The sequence below is a fragment of the Scyliorhinus torazame genome, chromosome 6 (assembly GCF_047496885.1).
Source record: "Scyliorhinus torazame isolate Kashiwa2021f chromosome 6, sScyTor2.1, whole genome shotgun sequence".
In the NCBI taxonomy this organism is placed as follows: Eukaryota; Metazoa; Chordata; class Chondrichthyes; order Carcharhiniformes; family Scyliorhinidae; genus Scyliorhinus; species Scyliorhinus torazame.
The window spans coordinates 83,784,168-83,802,800 of NC_092712.1; the positions used below are offsets into that span (position 1 = coordinate 83,784,168).

General features: G+C 54.1%; 1 protein-coding gene across 6 annotated transcripts in view; it reads left to right on the forward strand.

The window, feature by feature from the left end:
- The window catches only part of mpp7a (MAGUK p55 scaffold protein 7a), a 758,711-nt gene that overhangs the window by 682,484 nt on the left and 57,594 nt on the right, over positions 1-18,633 (forward strand). For 5 of the 6 annotated variants that reach the window (XM_072508390.1, XM_072508394.1, XM_072508393.1 and 2 more), the window contains one exon: positions 17,395-17,763. The exons of the other annotated variant lie outside the window; for it this stretch is intronic. In XM_072508390.1, the coding sequence (XP_072364491.1) occupies positions 17,395-17,763 (369 nt within the window). The remainder of the gene's footprint in view (positions 1-17,394; positions 17,764-18,633) is intronic. 6 annotated transcript variants of the gene reach the window in all.

Sequence of the window (18,633 nt, forward strand, 5' to 3'; positions counted from 1 at the left end):
AGGGGAACTTGCATGTGGAGACCTTTCCATGTGCCTGCTGTTGGTTACATAGTCTGACGGCAGGATTCTGTTTATATACTGCATGCATTGAATTGTGATGTACAGAATGGTTTCACAAGCAGCAAAATCACAATTTATTTTCCTGATACAGGGATATAACTTTTCCCCCTATGTTTTCTTCTCTTGTTCTCTCATACAATTTATAACATTCATGGGATTCCCCCCCCCCCCCCCTTTAGAAATAATGGCCCATAACTTCTGAGTTCCCCAGCATATCATTTATGATGTGCTGGGAATCCCTCTCGGAATGGGTGGCACGGTTGCACAGTGGTTAGCACTGCTGCTTTGCAGTTCCAGGGTCCCAGGTTCAATTCATGGCTTGGGTCACTGTCTATGCGGAGTCTACACGTTCTCCCTGTGTCTGCATGGATTTCCTCCAGGTGCTCCGGTTTCTTCTCACAAGCCCCGAAGGACATGCTGTTAGATAATTTGGACATTCTGAATTCTCCTTCAGTATACACGAACAGGCGCCAGAATGTGGTGACTAGGGGCTTTTCATAGCAACTTCATTGCAGTGTTAATGTAAGCCTACTTGCGACAATAAAGGTTATTAACTTAAATTATGAGCCTGGACCAGACTCCCAAGGTTTTGATGCAGCCCAGTTAAGGGACTGGCAATCTTTTGTTCATCCACAAAAAATTGCAACTTCTGACCTCGTGTTCGACAGAAGAAGCAGCTGAAAATGGCTTGGCCTTGGTCCTTACTCTAAGGTCTGCCTACTGGGATGTACTGAATCTAGGATAATTGGCCCCAACAATCATTTTTAAAAATATATATATTTAACACAATTTTTCTCCCTTACAAACAATAACAACCCCCCCTCCCCCCGTAACAAAACAAAATGAGAAATCGCGCAGAGCAAGATATATACATGGCAAAATGATATATTTACACAGCTTTGTACACTGGCCCTCACCCTTGCGTGCCAGTTTCCCCAACCCTTCATGCTCATCCACCCTCCCAGGCAGTCCCCCCTCTTCCCCCCCCCCCCCCCCCCACCCCCCCCCCCCCCCCTCCCAGGACGTCCCGTCCCGTCCCCACGTCCCCCCAAGGTTGCTGCTGCTGCTGACCGACCTTCCTCTAACGCTCCGCGAGATAGTCTAGGAACGGTTGCCACCGCCTGTAAAACCCCTGCGCAGACCCTCTCAAGGCGAACTTAATCCTCTCCAGCTTTATGAACCCAGCCATATCATTTATCCAGGCCTCCAGGCTGGGGGGCTTCGCCTCCTTCCACATTAGCAAGATCCTTCGCCGGGCTACTAGGGACGCAAAGGCCAGAATGCCGGCCTCTTTCGCCTCCTGCACACCCGGTTCGTCCACTACTCCAAATATTGCTAGCCCCCAGCTTGGCTTGACCCGGACTTTCACCACCTGAGATATTGCTCCCGCTACTCCTCTCCAGAACCCCTCCAGTGCCGGGCATGACCAAAACATATGGACATGGTTCGCTGGGCTCCCTGAGCATCTTCCACATCTGTCCTCTACCCCAAAGACCTACTCAACCTCGCCCCCGTCAAGTGCGCTCTGTGGACCACCTTAAATTGTATCAGGCTGAGCCTGGCACACGAGGAGGAGGAATTAACCCTACCTAGGGCATCAGCCCACAGACCTTCCTCGATCTCCTCCCCCAGCTCCTCCTCCCATTTACCCTTCAACTCTTCTACCAGCGCTTCCCCCTCTTCTTTCAACTCCTGGTATATTTCCGACACCTTCCCCTCCCCGACCCATACACCCGAGATCACCCTATCTTGAACTTCTTGTGCCGGGAGCAACGGGAATTCCCTCACCTGTCGCCTCACAAAAGTCCTCACCTGCATATATCTAAAGGCATTTCCCGGGGGTAACTCGAACTTCTCCTCCAGTGCCCCTAGGCTTGCAAACGTCCCGTCGATGAACAGGTCCCCCATTCTTCCAATCCCCACCCGATGCCAGCTCTGGAATCCCCCCATCCATCTTCCCCGGGACAAACCGGTAGTTACCCCTGATCGGCGACCACACCGATGCTCCCATTGCACCCCGGTGCCGTCTCCACTGGCCCCAGATCCTTAGCGTTGCGGCCATCACCGGGCTCGTGGTATACTTTGTCGGCGAGAGCGGCAGCGGTGCCGTCACCAACGCCCCCAGGCTCGTTCCTTTACAGGACGCCATCTCCAACCTCTTCCATGGCGCCCCCTCTCCCTCCAAAACCCACTTGCGGATCATCGCCACATTTGCTGCCCAGTAGTAGCTCCCCAGGTTTGGCAGCGCCAACCCTCCTCGGTCCCTACTGTGTTCCAGGAACCCTCTCCTTACTCTCGGGGTCTTATTCGCCCACACAAACCCCATAATACTCCTGCCTACTCTCTTAAAAAAGGCATTAGTGATCACGATGGGAAGGCACTGAAACACAAACAGAAACCTCGGAAGGACCACCATTTTGACCGACTGCACTCTACCCGCCAGCGAGAGCGGTAACATGTCCCATCTTTTGAAATCCTCCTCCATTTGCTCCACCAACCTCGTCAGATTCAGTTCATGTAGGGTCCCCCAACTCCTGGCTATCTGGGTCCCCAGATACCGAAAGCTCCCCTCCGCCCTCCTCAGCGGTAGGTCCCCTATCCCTCTTTCTTGGTCCCCCGCCTGTAATACAAAGAGCTCACTCGTCCCTACATTGAGCTTATAGCCCGAAAACTCCCCAAACTCCCTTAGAGTCTGCATTACCTCCACCATCCCCTCCATTGGATCCGCCACGTACAACAACAGGTCATCCGCATATAGCGACACCGATGCTCTTCTCCCCCTCGGACCACCCCCTTCCATTTATTAGACTCCCTCAATGACATGGCCAATGGTTTGATCGCCAATGCGAACAACAGGGGGGACAGGGGGCACCCCTGCCTCGTCCCTCGGTACAGTCGAAAGTACTCCGACCTCCGCCGGTTCGTCACTACACTTGCCATCGGGGCTCTGTAAAGGAGCTTAACCCAATTGATAAACCCTACCCCGAACCCAAACCTGTGCAGCACCTCCCAGAGGTACTCCCACTCTACTCGGTCAAAGGCCTTCTCCGCGTCCATAGCTGCCACTATCTCCGCCTCTCCCTCCGATGCCATCATTATCAAATTTAAGAGCCGCCGCACATTGGTGTTTAGTTGCCTGCCCTTTACAAATCCCATCTGGTCCTCGTGGATTACCCCCGGACACAGTCCTCGATCCTCGTGGCCAGCACTTTTGCCAGCAACTTTGCATCCACATTGAGGAGCGAGATCGGCCTGTACGATCCACATTGCAGTGGGTTCTTGTCCCGCTTTAGGATCAAAGAAATTGTCGCTTCCGACATTGTCGGGGGCAGGGTCCCCTCCTCTCTTGCCTCATTAAATGTCCTCACCGGTAGCGGGGCCAACAGGTCTGCGTACTTCCTGTAGAACTCCACCGGGAATCCGTCCAGTCCCGGGACCTTCCCCGCCTGCATTCTCCCCAAACCCTTACTCAGCTCCTCCAACCCAATTGGTGCCCCCAAACCAGCCACCTCTTGCTCCTCCACCCTCGGGAATCTCAGCTGATCTAGGAATCGTCTCATCCCCTCTTCCCCCGCTGGGGGCTGGGATCTGTACAGCTCTTCATAAAAGGCCTTGAATACCTCGTTTATTTTCGTCGCACTCGTGGCTCCCCTTCCATCTTTGACTCCCCCTATTTCCCTCGCTGCCATCCTCTTACGGAGCTGGTGTGCCAGCATCCGACTAGCCTTTTCCCCATACTTGTAGGTCGCCCCCTGCACTTTCCTCCACTGTGCTTCCGCCATCCCTGTGGTCAACAGGTCAAACTCCGTCTGGAGCCGTCGTCTTTCCCCAAGTAATCTTATGAGGAAAGGCTGATGGACTTGAGGTTGTTTTCGTTGGAGAGAAGAAGGTTAAGGGGAGACTTAATAGAGGCATACAAAATGATCAGGGGGTTAGATAGGGTGGACAGTGAGAGCCTTCTCCCGCGGATGGAAATGGCTGGCATGAGGGGACATAGCTTTAAACTGAGGGGTAATAGATATAGGTCAGAGGTAGGTTCTTTACGCAAAGAGTAGTGAGGCCGTGGAATGCCCTACCTGCAACAGTAGTGAACTCGCCAACATTGAGGGCATTTAAGAGTTTATTGGATAAACATATGGATGATAATGACATAGTGTAGGTTAGATGGCTTTTGTTTCGGTGCAACATCGTGGGCCGAAGGGCCTGTACTGCGCTGTATCGTTCTATGTTCTATGTTCTAATCTTTCCTCCGGGGCCTCTGCGTATCTCCTATCCACTCTCAAAATCTCCCCCACTAACCTCTCCCTTTCCATACCCTCTGTCTTCTCCCTATGAGCCCTAATGGAAATGAGCTCTCCCCTGATCACCGCCTTCAACGCCTCCCATACCACCCCCACCCGCACCTCCCCGTTGTCGTTGGCCTCCCAAGTACCTTTCGATACACCCCCTCACCTTCCCACACACCACCTCGTCCGCCAGCAGTCCCACATCCAGCCGCCACAACGGGCGTTGGTCCCTCTCCTCTCCCAGCTCCAGTTCCACCCAGTGTGGGGCATGGTCCGAAACGGCTATAGCCGAATACTCCGTCCCCTCCACCCTCGGGATGAGCGCCCTACCCAGAACAAAGAAATCTATCCGGGAGTAGGCTTTGTGTACATGGGAGAAGAAAGAAAATTCCCTGGCCTGCGGCCTTGCAAACCGCCATGGGTCCACTCCCCCCATCTGATCCATAAACCCCCTAAGTACCTTGGCCACTGCCGGCCTCTTTCCAGTCCTTGATTTGGAGCGGTCTAGTGCTGGATCCAACACTGTATTGAAGTCCCCTCCCATTATCAGGCCTCCTATCTCCAGGTCCGGAATGCACCCCAACATGCGCTTCATGAATGCTGCATCATCCCAGTTCGGGGCGTATACGTTTACCAACACCACCCACATCCCTTGCAGCCTACCGCTCACCATTACATATCGCCCTCCATTGTCCGCTACAATAGTCTTGGCCTCAAATGACACCCGCATTCCCACCAATATTGCCACCCCTCTATTCTTCGCGTCCAGTCCCGAGTGGAATACCTGTCCTACCCATCCCTTTCTTAGCCTGACCTGGTCCGCCACCTTCAGGTGTGTCTCTTGGAGCATGGCCAAGTCCGCCTTCAGTCCCTTTAAGTGCGTGAACACTCAAGCCCTCTTCACCGGCCCATTCAGGCCCCTCACATTCCACGTTATCAGCCGGATTGGAGGGGCTCTCACCCCCCCCCCCCCCCCCCACGCCCCGCCGACTAGCCATCTCCTTTTCTGGGCCAGTCCCGTGTCCACGCCTCCCTCACCCTCCAGTCCCCCAGAGGGGGGATCCCTGTCCCGACCCTCTCTTCTGTGTCCCATTCCCCTTCGGCCAGTGCAGCAGCAACCCTTTTCCCCCCCCTCCCCTCTCCCCCGCTAGACCCCTGTCTAGCTTTTTTGCTCCCCCATGTCACTCCCGTAAGTCAGCTGACGCCTGCTGACCCCGGCTTCACCCGCTGTCCCATTGACCTCCCCACGTGGGAGTCTCCCAATCCATATGCATTCCTTCGTTCCCCTTCCCGCCTTTCTTCCCGCGCGCGGGAAAACACCCCGCGCTTTCCAAAGCCCGCTCCGCCCCCTCTGGCGCAGCTCCTGTCTCTCTCCCCCCAGCCCATGTAACATTTCCTGCGCGTGATTGACCCCCTATATACAACAACCATCACACATCAAACCTCAAACATCCCCCCCACCCTCACAAACCCTCAGTTAGAGTCCAACTTTTCGGCTTGTACAAAGGTCCACGCCTCTTCAGGCGTTTCGAAGTAATAGTGTTGGTCCTTGTATGTGACCCACAGTCGCGCTGGCTGCAGCATTCCGAATTTCACTTCTTTCCGGTACAACGCCGCTTTGGCCCGGTTGAAACCCGCTCTCCGCTTTGCAACCTCCGTGCTCCAGTCCGGGTATATTCGGATCTCTGCATTGTCCCACTTACTGCTCCGCTCCTTCTTGGCCCATCTCAGGACCCACTCTCTGTCCGTGAACCGGTGGAACCTCACCACCATCGCCCTTGGCGGCTCATTTGCCTGGGGCTTCTTCGCCAGCACCCGATGTGCCCCGTCCAACTCCAGTGGCCTCGAAGGGGCCTTCGTGCCCATCATCGCCTCGAGCATCGTGCTCGCGTATGCCCCGGCATCAGCCCCCTCCACTCCCTCAGGGAGACCCAGGATTCACAGATTCTTTCTCCTCGACCTGTTCTCCAGGTCTTCGAGTCTTCCCGCCCACCTCTTGTGTAGCGCCTCGTTCTGCTCCACTCTCACCGCCAGGCCCACGAGCTCGTCCTCGTTCTGACTGACTCTTTTCTGTACCTCCTGGATCTTAGCTTCGTGGACCTTCTGGGTGAACCCAAGTCCTTCAATTGCCGAAAGCATAGGCGCCAACATCTCCTTGCGCATCTCCTCGCGCTGCTCCTCGAAGCAGCGCTTGATGAGCTCCTGCAGCTCCCCTTTGTCTCTGGCCGCCGCCATTTTGTTTTCTTTCCCTCGCTTCTCCCATTGCTCCAGTGCCGCTCTTTTGGCCATTACACTTCTGGTCCGTTTAAAAAGTCTATGGAAACTCCTGAAAAAGGTCTGAGAGTCAGTTCCAGACGGGAGTTGCCGAATGCGTGACCTACTCCTCCATGGCCGCCACTGGAAGCCTCGTCCCTGCTTCTTCAATGGCCCTGGTAGATCTTTTCACAGTTGTTCCCTCTGCTGCTAGAATTCACCTTTGATAGAGTCAAGTCAGATTGCAGCTTTAAGCTTGCTCTTCCCCCGCCTGCATGCTGGAAGAGGCTTTTGTCTAAACCTGCAGCCAAAGCCAAATCTTTTACTGTTTTTGCCGGGTCTGGTAGCCAAAAGACACAACACTCCTGGGGGACACTGTCAGAGGAATGCTGCAGTCTTCTTCCCACACCGGGAAATGTCAAACAAATGCCGTGGGGGCCCTGTAAAAGAGCCCAAAAGTCCGTTCCAAGCGGGAGCTTCCGAATATGCGACCTAGCTCTGCATAGCCGCACCCGGAAGTCGGCCCCAACAATCATAACCATCTTCTTCATGCTAGGTATGGCTCTGGCCAGTGGAGAGTTTTCCATCTGATTCCCATTGACTTCAATTTTATTAGAGCCTCCTCATGCCACTGTTAGGAGAGGAGATAAGAAATGGTTCCAAAGGTGCAACAATGGGCTGACAGTTGTGCCGCTGGCTCGGGGGGCGTCTGCCAGGACCGGGGGGTCTAGTGGGTGGCGACTAGGAGATGGGCCGTGGGTCTGGAACCTATGTGGCCGGGCACTGATCGCCATTGCCGCGACCTTAAAAGCAGCCATATGGCTGCGCACTCCGCCGACTATCCACTGTGTCCCGTAAATGGGCAGAGTGCCACCAGCCATATGAGTGCCGACACCCCCCTGTGGACCCCAGACCCCCACCAGCAAGGTGGGCATGGTCCAGCAGGTGTTGACACACTGCAGAAGGAGAAGGAGGAGAACCGCACGCACCCAGAACAGACGCTCCCCTGCCCCATCAATTCTGCCACTCGGGCATGCAAGCACAACCATGCGTCACACACAGGACCACTGGCACACCGCAGCTACAGTTCCAACAGGGGCCCAGCTCCTCACCCGACCCCATCTGTGGGCCACGCCCACACAGATGCCACCTAACTTGGCGGCAGTCGATGGCACAAGGTGCCCTACCCCACAACCAGGTGCCATCCTGTTGGCGGGTTATCACATGGCCCACCCAAGGGGAACACTCTCAGAAGGCCGCAGGACAGGGGCCGCAGAGCTTAAAACCGGCGTAGATAGCACCAGCCAGCGGTCACCCTGCAGGCAGGATGCACGAACAGGAGCTGCTCGGCAAAACCGGAGCCTGTCCCAGAGGAGCAGGGGCCCACCGGTGAGAATGGAGAGCCAGCCGTCCAACACGCTGAGGAGGAAATATACCGTAAATGGCAAAACTGTTAGGAATATAGAAAGTCAGAGAGATCTGGGTGTGTAGGTCCACAGATCTTTGAAGGTGGCAACACATATGGACAAGGTAGTCAAGAAAGCATACGGAATGCTTGCCTTTATTGGACGGGGCATCGAGTATAAAAACAGGCAAGTCATGCTACAGTTGTATAGAACCTTGGTACGGCCGCACTTGCAATATTGCACACAATTCTGGTCGCCACACTACCAAAGGTTGTGGAGGCTTTGGAGAGGGTGCAGAGGAGGTCTACCAGGATGTTACATGGTCTGGAGGGTGCTAGCTATGTGGAGAGGCTAAATAGACTCGCACTGTTCTTAGAAAGACAGACGTTGAGTGGTTAACTGATATCTATCAGTCTAATCTTTGTCCTAATGCTCCGTTTAGGCGGGTTCCCAGGTACATCAGACGTGGAGGCAGCCTGCTACGTTTTCCGCCCCGTGACATCGGTCCCCTTTGGCGGCCGTCTTCTGGAGCGACCAGGCCTGGATGGGCCTGGCAATCTTCCAGGTATTACAGGTGGCGTGATGCCACCCTGTTCTGCCCGCTGCCCATCTGATACGCCAGGGACAAGTGGGGGGAAGGAATTCAGCACCTCTCCTGCAGGTCTCCGGCACGGACTCCATCACCCCCTCCTCACTCGGGATGCCCGATGGCTCCCGGGCTACTCCTTGGGACAGGTTCTTTGGCCAAAGCAAGCTCCTGGGGATCCATCGTCACCTGGTGCTTCAGACCTGGAAGCCCGCTCTCGTCTCGACCAGGGCCTCAATGCTCACAGCCTTGGATCACAGGGACTGTGCCATGTCCCTCTGGGACCGTGCCACGTCCCTCTGGGACCGTGCCACATCCCTCTGGGACCATGCCACATCACTCAGTGACTGGTTCAGGTCAGCCAGCGCCAAGAAAATACTCATAACACCTGCAGCCATGACCTGTTATGACAGGGCCACATTCTGGAGCTCCACAGCAATGTCCATGTGGTGCTGGTACATAGTCACCTGTGACATGGCTGCCCTGTCCTCTGCCTCAGCCTCTGCCTGCACGTTGTGCCGTAGGCTTTGGCCATTCTGACCCATGGCTGTGATTCTCGCACCCAAAGCTTCTACTGCGGACGCCACCCACGCAGTGTTGACCTGGGTAGCTCACATTGTCGGGAGCACCTCAGTTGGTCACCTCCAACTGCACCTGCAGGTGCTAGATGGTTGCTGATTGCCCCTCATCTAGTCCCCTGCACTGTGCCTGCATCTCCAACATTAATGGGACATCCCTTTCCAGAAGCCCGAGGCCTGTCTGGATGGCAGCTGTTCCCTGGAGGGGGGGGCCCCCCTCCGACCGTCCGCCCGGGAATTCCTACCTCTACCTGATGTACCGCAACATGTGTGTAGTGCACACCAGTGAGTGTCCCAGAAGCCTCTTCAGTATAATGACACAACAAGATGAGAGTCTCTGGGATGGTGGAGGGTGTTGGTTACTGACGTGACGAGAGGTCGGTGTCATTCCCGGATTGGTGCTCCGGGTGTTGCGGTGTTTTGGCTGGGGGTGAGGTACGCCAGCCGATCCCATCTCGTCGGAGGTGACCCTGCAAGACACAAGACAGGACACATGGTAAGATCACGGGTAGGCGTGGTATGGGGGGAGGGGTGTCTCACATGCCGCAGGGATATCGCTACGCATTGGGGCTGACTTGGCTGTCCCATACCGACTTCTGCGACTGCCTGCTTTCACACCCACCAACCTGGTCCATTGCCCTCTGCTCTGCTACGGTGAGGGTCCGCAGGCCCGGTGGACCCCTCCGGTCATCTTCTGCTCCTGGCAATTCTAGCAGTACAGGGGATTCGTAGCTAGTAGCATATATGTGCAGGGCGCCCGGTCATGGCGGGTGGTATGGGTTTTGGCATGTGCAGGGTGGAGTTCCTCTGGGAGGGTGGGGGTGGCTTACGAGAGTGTGGGACCGAGGTGGTGCCAGGAGAGTGGTGATGGTGCCTCATCCTGGCTGGCCTGGGGGGGTTGTCCGTCCTCACCCAGCATTGCTTACCGGTCCGCCTGGTGGGGGCCGGTGTGGTGTTTGGGGAGTGAGGAGGGTGGTGTGGTACAGTGATGTGTGTGGGACGGGGGTGGTGCCAGTGGCATGAGGCTGGTGACTCACCTGGGCTGCTCTGAGGAGGTCGTGCAGCTTCCTACGGCACTGCAGTCCGGTCATCGCGCTCGGGCCCAGGGCACTCAAGGCCTCTGCCACCTTCGCCCAGGTCCAGTTGACATCGGCGGGTGGGAGCCTCCTTCCAACCTTGGGGAACAGGGGGCGGGATTTTGTAATCGGCGATCGGGCAGAGAATCCCTTTTCACAATAAAATCGGGGGAGGCACTGTTTTCGGGTGCTCCGACCTCTCCAATACAGCATCAACAAGGAGCATGCCACACACTGTTGGGACAGCCTCAGGACGTTACCTGAATGCCTTCCCCCGACTCTCCACCCACGATGGGCCGAGTTCCCGACCGCGCGGTTGGCTCATGCTCTCAGCGGTCGGGAACTGCTGCAGACTGTGTCCAGCGCCGCCAACAATCGAGCTGCTGGCCGGAGAGGGGCCTCGGCGAGGGCTGGGGATGGTGGTAGCTGGACTGGGGGTGACGAGGGGTATCCAGGGGGGCACTGGGGCCACTGGCAGGCCTGGTCAGCAAGTGGCCATGAACCCGGCATTTCACCAGGCGTTTATATCAGGAAGGCATTTTCTGTGGGGCGGCTGCTAGCCCCTCACCGGTCGGAGGATCGGTGCTGGAGCCTTGCCGATTTTTCACACTTAAAAAGCCATGGATCCTCCTGACATAGTCCCAAAATCAGAGAATACAGCACATGGTCTCCCACCTCTCCCCCATTGCAGCCAGCAATATCTCCAGCTCTGCGTCCGCGAACCTTGGGGCTGCTCTCCGGGATGCCATCTTCCTGGCTGGCATTAGTGTGTGGGAAGTGGAGTACACATATGCAGCTGCAGCTTGTCAGTGGCATTCCCGACCTCAGTGAATCACACACTGGAATGGCACTGGTTCCACTTGGTGCGAGTGCTGGCCAATTTGACTGAACTGAATGGCTCCGGCAGTCGCACCCCTATCGGGAACGTGGAACACTTCCGATTCAGTCCTGGCGTCAACATCAGCCTCTCAAACGGATAATCCACCCCTTTGTCTCTCAATTCCGGCCTATACATCTGTAACTGTCAAATTATTGACTGGTTAGGTAAAACATCCTTTCCATTGTTTGGAGCGAAGTTATTGATTTGAAATTCTCTAGTTCTGTGCTTAGTGTAGAACATACAGTGCAGAACACGTTCTATCTAAGCTGACACAAAACAGACTTAAAGGTGCACCAACCAGAAAGTAAAGATCTAAATAAAATGTTGGCCTGGATTCTCCGCCCCACGACGCCAGAAACGTGAATCATGATCGGGCTGAGAATTGGGTGTCAGCCGAAAATCAAGATTCGCGCCAGGCGCCAAATCGAAAGTCATGCTCCAAGACCCCGCTATTGGTGGCAACATGGTTTGTGCCCCACACTGGCGGCAGAATGCTGCGAAACCGGTGTGGTGTTGGGTGATCTGGTGCACAGATGAGCCAACACAGTTGTATGTGGTACAACTCTATTTTATTTTAACTCTTATAATACAGTTCGTTCTGGATACTCTGCACGTGCTGTCTCCCTGAGTGTGTTTGGTAGCAGATCTGTCCTGGTCCTCCTCTGCAGCTAATACTGACCACCGGGGGTCGTGTCTGTGCTTTTATATCTTTCTGTCATTGGTTGTGGTGTTGTGTGTTCTGATTTGTCTGTTGGTGTGTCTATCATGATGTGTGTGTTTGAATATCATGACATCCCCCCTTTTTACAAAGATATGTGCCTACGTGGTTATAAATATAATTGTGTCGTGAGTGCATCTAAGAGTGTGTGTGTGTGTTGTGTACAGCGTGTGTATATGACGTAACTATTTACATGGGGCGATGTCGGGTGCGTCACACTAACAAGGTTGTACCATAACAAAACTTGGATGCGAGAGAAAAAAAAACTTGAACATTGGTCCGGTCAGACGATATCTGGAACAATAAACAACAACAGGTTATAATACAGAAGTGTTTGACTTTTTGAACGTATGAACAGCGTTATAAGTCCAGTCTAATGGGTGACCGCCTCAAGAATGGGCTGGTCCTCAAACCGGTTCAGCTGTGGAGATTTGGGGTCACACTGGTTCACCTTGGACTGTTGGAGGTGATGCTGTTGCCGAAGTCTCTACTTTACCATTTGTTGTACTTCGTGCAGTGCTTGGTTTTTTCATTCGTGCAAATATAACATTCAACATCTTTGTTAGTGGTGCCTTGGCTGTGGTTTGGTTCTGGTGGCGATGGAAGGGGCATGATCCGTGGCATCTCCACGAAGTCATCCTTGGGAACCAGTGGAGGATCCGGCGTGTGCGTACAGTTCAGTTGCGAGTGTGGAAGGCGGCGCAAAGCTCGCTGATTGCGCCTACGCACCAATCCATCCGCCCTGCATGCCAGGAACAAGGTGGAGTCTTTTTTCTTTTTATGTTTGTGGTGGACGGCATCTTGTAGCCGATGGGTCGTTGCCATCGAAGTAGCCAGATGTGGAAGTTGGCCGAGACCGTGCACGCTGGTTCCGGCCACCTGCTGTGCCGGAAGGGCGACTCCGCAGAGAAACGTCGAAGCATGTCGCCTTGGAGAGAGAATTGTTGCTCGCATCAACGTCTGGCGATGGCGCGAATTGGTGTGTCCATCTTGGACCGCCGGTGCTGGTTGCCACTGCCGACCCAGTGGGACTGCCACGCGATCCATTCCCTGTCGCCGTGGCATCCGCCGTCACCCTGAGCGTGCCATCACCGAGGCCGCGACACCGCCCGTCCGGAGCAAGGTCTGGCGTGCGCAAATCAGAGTCGGCGCTTGGCTGCTCCCCATCTGGAGTCCGGTCTGCCTTCCGTCGATGCCCCCCGTCCGGAGTCCCAACAGGTTCACTGGAGGCAGCCGAGATTCCCTGAAGCTGCACTTCTGGAGTCGGAACATGCAGGAATGCACCAACCAGTGGAGAGGGTCGAGCCATCGAGGATGGAAGCGGTGCGCCGCCACCGCAGTCGTCAGTGGTCCCACCGTGATCGTCGAGTGCCTCGGTACGCACTAGGCGAGGTCTGTCACCTTGCACCTTTTGCATGGGAAGTGGGATGCTGTCGACACTCGTCTCACATCCCGTGGATAGATCCTCATTAGCAGTTTGCTGTTCACTAGGGTTGGGTAAATTGTCAGAGTTTTCATCTGGTGGTGCACACCATGTCGGTGGACTGTCATTGTCTTGCCGCTGTCCTTCATTTGGGCTTTTCTTATTTGGAATTTTAAATCTTCCCACAGACATTGCAAAACCTTGTTTATTACCCCCAAATTCTCCCATATGTATGGTCTCGAATATAGGATCCAATGTTTCTATCGACATTGTACTATTTTCCAAAGAACATTCCGTTTCACTTTTCTTCTCAGGTACCTCATATGTATCTTTGTCTAATGTACATGCCTTCATGGTCTCTGGGTCTGATTTTGCTGGGACTGGCATGGTCACAGTCTCTCTTTTACTGTTCTCAATTGCCCACATTATACTCCCCATACATAACTGCTTAATCACTGGGGTTAGTGTGGTACAATGGATAATCGGGTCGACCTTATCTGCATCTTCACCATTAGTGGAAAGCACACTTGGTCCACTTGAAACTGCTGTGGGTTTTAAATTCGTTATCTGGCTACTTGATGTCGGTGTCCTCAGGATTCTTGCTCCAATGTTCTGCTCATTTATCAGTGGAGTGTGTATAGGTTCAATGCAATTAATGTTCCCCTCAAGGTTTGAAGAGTCATTACTGACTAACTGCTGGTCTCCGAAGTTGGGATTTTGCGGCGTTGTGTTGAAGGGAGACATTTGTCCCTGCTGTAGATATGATTCAGGTTGTGTTATTTCCATTACCTGAGGATCAATGTCTTGTCCATTTTTTCGATCCGTACTAAAACACTGGCAATTCTCAGTCTGCTCCTTGCAAGTTAAACATTCAATTAATTTCGTTAGAAAATCCTCAGCATCCTTCTGTGGCCGTGCAGCATTATTAATCTCTGTTCGGCTATAATGATCCTGAAGGTCAGCGCATAAACCTTTTTTCTTCGGGCTTGGACGAGGCGATTCCTTTGGCTTGTCTTCAGTTGGGCTTGAACAGTCTTCAGCGCTGTGCCCTTCATTGTAGCATGAGAGACCGTCATGGTCATGCTGCTGTGTAGTGGAGCATGGTAGGCTGTTATAGCCTTCTTGCTGTTCACGTGAGCATGGCAGACTTGCATCGTCTGCCGCTGGTTGGTCAGGAGAGGTTGCTAGACCCTCATGGTCTTGTTCCTGCAAGGACTGCACATTGGAGTCTTGCGTTGCTTCTATCGTGGAGGCTGTCCACGAGCTCTCTGAGGAGGCTTGTGACACTGGAGTCACTTCTTGTCCGTGCAAGGACTGCGCTCTGGAGTCTTGCATTTCTGCAATTGTGGAGTCTGTCCACGAGCTTGCTGTGGAAGCTTGTGACACTGGAGTCACTTCTGGTTCATGCGAGGACTGCGCTCTGGAGTCTTGCATGTCTTCTTTCATAGAGTCGGGAACATTGAGCGGGACGTGGACCACGCTCTGTGTGGCAGCAGGGCGCTCTCCGTGTGCTTGCACCGCTCCCTGTCTGTTAATGTCAGGCTGCAGCATCATCCGGTACTGATAAGTTGGAACGTCATATCTGCTGGATTGAAGATCCTCAAATCCGAAAAATGAATCCGCATCTGCGTCGGATTCAATGTGGGGGCCGCCAATGAGCAACACGAAAGGTTCGTCCGAGTCATAGTCGTATAGGACCACGGAGCTATCATTGGGCTCGCGAGGTCCGGAAACACTGTAAAGATCGTCATCGAAGTATTCGAGGTCGGAATCATCGGCTTGTGCGTAGGTAACTGCTTGTCGGAGGGTTCTTCGGAGGTCAAATTCATCTCCTGGGTCAATTTGCGGCAATGTGCTGTCATTCCAGGTGAGGGAAGGTTGTTTTACAGCTTTAACAGATTTTTGTTTTTTTGATTTGGGACGTTTCCCTTTTAAATTGGATTTGGGACATTTCCCCTTTAAATTGGTGCAGTCTGGGGCCTCTGACATCCTGACGCTCGGTATGTAGCACGTAGGAAGCGACTGCGCATGCTCAGATCGCTGTTCCTTTACCGATGGCCGTTTTCTTGACTACGCATGCGCAGCATCTCGCGCATGCGCAGCATCTCGCGCATGCGCAAACGAAACTTCCAGTTATGCGCACTGCTCGCGCAACTGTGCTAGCGTGATACCTTTAGCAAGATGGCCGCCGACCTCGACCCAGCCCTCTCTCAGGCCCGGGATTTCGGCCTCTGGGAATTCGGGCTCCGGGATCCCAGCCACGAGGTGAGTACTGCCGCTTTTCTTACCTTTACTTGCCGATTGGATTGCGTTTTCTTCACAGTACTTGGAGAATTTGTCCAGGACTGCCTGGTAATCGTACCTTTGCTGCCTCCTGAAGAACCTGAACCTTGTGAATATTTCTCTTGCCCTTGCACCGGCGATGGTGAGGAGAAATTCAATTTTTTCGCTATCATCCAGGTCTTGGAGTTCAGCTGCCACCAGGAACAATTCGAACCATTGCCGGAATCGCCGCCAGTTTTCGCGGAGATCGCCGTAGCACTGGAGCGGCTGCGGAACCGGGAGCTCTATCATTTTGCCTGGGCACTGCTGGTTGTCTCTGTACACTGAGGTATGCCGGCAGGTATCGATCCACTCCTGTACCATGTGGTGTTGGGTGATCTGGTGCACAGATGAGCCAACACAGTTGTATGTGGTACAACTCTATTTTATTTTAACTCTTATAATACAGTTCGTTCTGGATACTCTGCACGTGATGTCTCCCTGAGTGTGTTTGGTAGCAGATCTGTCCTGGTCCTCCTCTGCAGCTAATACTGACCACCGGGGGTCGTGTCTGTGCTTTTATATCTTTCTGTCATTGGTTGTGGTGTTGTGTTCTGATTTGTCTGTTGGTGTGTCTATCATGATGTGTGTGTTTGAATATCATGACAACCGGCACTTGCATGTGTTAACATATCATTACCAGTTTGAAACAGTCTGATCTGTGATGCTCCGCCCCTCTCTGGCAAAACTCCCATCGGTGTGTCCATGTCTTTGTCTATCTGTGGTTTGCTACAAATATTTACAAACGGGGACTGGGTGCCGTGGCTGCTGCGGGAGAGAGAGGAGGAAAGAAAAGTTTGTAATAATAATAATCGCTTATTGTCACAAATTCAATGAAGTTACTGTGAAAAGCCCCTAGTCGCCACATTCCGGCGCTTGTTCGGGGAGGTCGGTATGGGAATTGAACCCGTGCTGCTGGCTTTGTTCTGCATTACAAGCCAGCTGTCTTAGCCAACTGTGCTAAATCAGCCCTAAAATTGTTAAAAACCGTTGCACATGCTGGGAGGTGGCTGCCAGGGCCGGGGGGTTAGCGGGGAGCGACTTGCTGAATATCATTGGATTCGGGATGTCCCCTCGGAATCGGGGTGGTTGGGCCCTCACTGCCATTGCCGCAGTGTGTTTTAAAATCACACACTGGCCCTTGACTGTTCACTGTGCCCTGTAAATGTTCACAGAACCACTGGTCATTTCGTGGCCCACCCAGACAGTCCCTCTGGAAACCCTCAGACCCCAGCTGATCCATCACTGGGATGAGCGTTGCCACGCTCAGTCAGTGGCCCACCAGGTGCTGGCTCTCCTCAGTCACTAAACAGAAGCACTGCCCCACTGCAGGGGAATTAAAACAATAGCAGAGCTAACCCAAAGTATACATGCACGTGGCGTTTGGCACCCTCCCTGGCAGACTACCCATCTCAAGGCAGAGGCCCACCAGTGACACTCTGTGTCCCCCTCCAGGAGGGTGGTACCTGGTTGTGTGGTGGGGTGGGTAACAGTGTGCCACTAACTGCCTCCATGCTTAGAGGCTACTGGGAGACACAACAGGAGCCGCAGAATCTACCACTGACACTGGTTTGTGCAAACCGGGGGTGAGGGTAGAGGCTCCCCAGTGACACTTACTGAATGGGCCAGGGCTGCAGCGTGGAAGGCAATGTATCAGGGGGACGGCTGAGGGGTGGATTTGAGGGGGGTGGGGAATGGGGGGTGGAGCAGAAGTGCAACTTAGTGTCACTGTTTAGCTTGATGGAATTGGATGGGCAAGGCGTACTTCTATTGCGAACATTTCTTCTTTTTTACCCCCCACTGCAGAGAATGAATTTCGAGTAAAGCCAGGAATGCTCGCTATGTCCCTAACCGCAGCTGGCGTTGTGGATGCACAGAGACTGCAGGCACAGGTGCTGCTCAGGGAGGACCCTGCACAACATGAGCTTGCCCCAGAGGAACAGGAGCCAGCTGGTGAGGATGGAGAGCGGGTCGGCCATCAGACCAAGGGGAGCTGCAAAGGAGAGCCACACCAGGCCACGTTTATACCTCCGGCACCTGTCCTTCGAGGATCTACCGGACCATGCCTGTCGCCGAAGACGTTGGCTAACCAGGGAGGGAGTGCAACATCTGTGCCAGATGCTGGCACACCTGGAAGCACTGGGATATGGAGGAGGACATCCGCTCCCAATCAAGGTGATTGTCACCCTGAACCTTTTTGCCTTGGGATATTTCCAAGCGCTGATGATGGCACACCTGGAACTCTCTGGGATATCCTCTCTGGGATACCATCTGCACACAGGTACACCCGTGCCGTTACAAATGCCCCATATGCCTGGGCAGCAGACTACATAAATTTCAGTCAGGACCAAGCCCACCAGGATGCCCGGCAGTGGGATTGGCCATCACCGGCATGCCCCAGGTTCAGGAGATAGATGGGACACATGTCCCACTACAGGCACCGGCTCATGAGGCGCAGGTGCCCTTCACCATTGGGAAAGGCTTCCACTCCCTGAACGTACAGTTTGTGTGCGATCACCAGCTGTACATCATGCACGTCTGCGCTCGATACCCAGGCAGTGCGCACAATACCTACATCCTGCTGCACGAGTTGGTTCCCGGCACCTTCGAGGCGCTGCCTCAGGTGAGCGTTTGGCTGCTGGGCGACGAGGATTATTCGCTCAGGTCTTGGCTAATGGCGCGTGTCCAGAGGCCCCAGACCGAGGCGGAGTAAAACTATAACGTTACCCATACAGCAACCAAGAGCATCATTGAGTGGTGTATCAGACTCCTGACGATGCGGGTCAGATGCCTGGACCAGTCTGGTGGTGCTCTCCAATATACCCCGAGGAGGGTCTCGCAGATCGTGGTAGCCTGCTGCGTCCTGCATAACATCATGCAGCAGAGGGGCAGCATGCTGGAGGAGGAAGAATGCCAGGCCTCATCCAACATTGAGGATGTGGATGATGGCCAGGACGATGGGCATGGGGCCCAAGCAGGCACAGGAGGCCACCAGACATGTGCGCCAGGGCAGCCGCACACAGAACAACCTTATCCCCTCCAGGT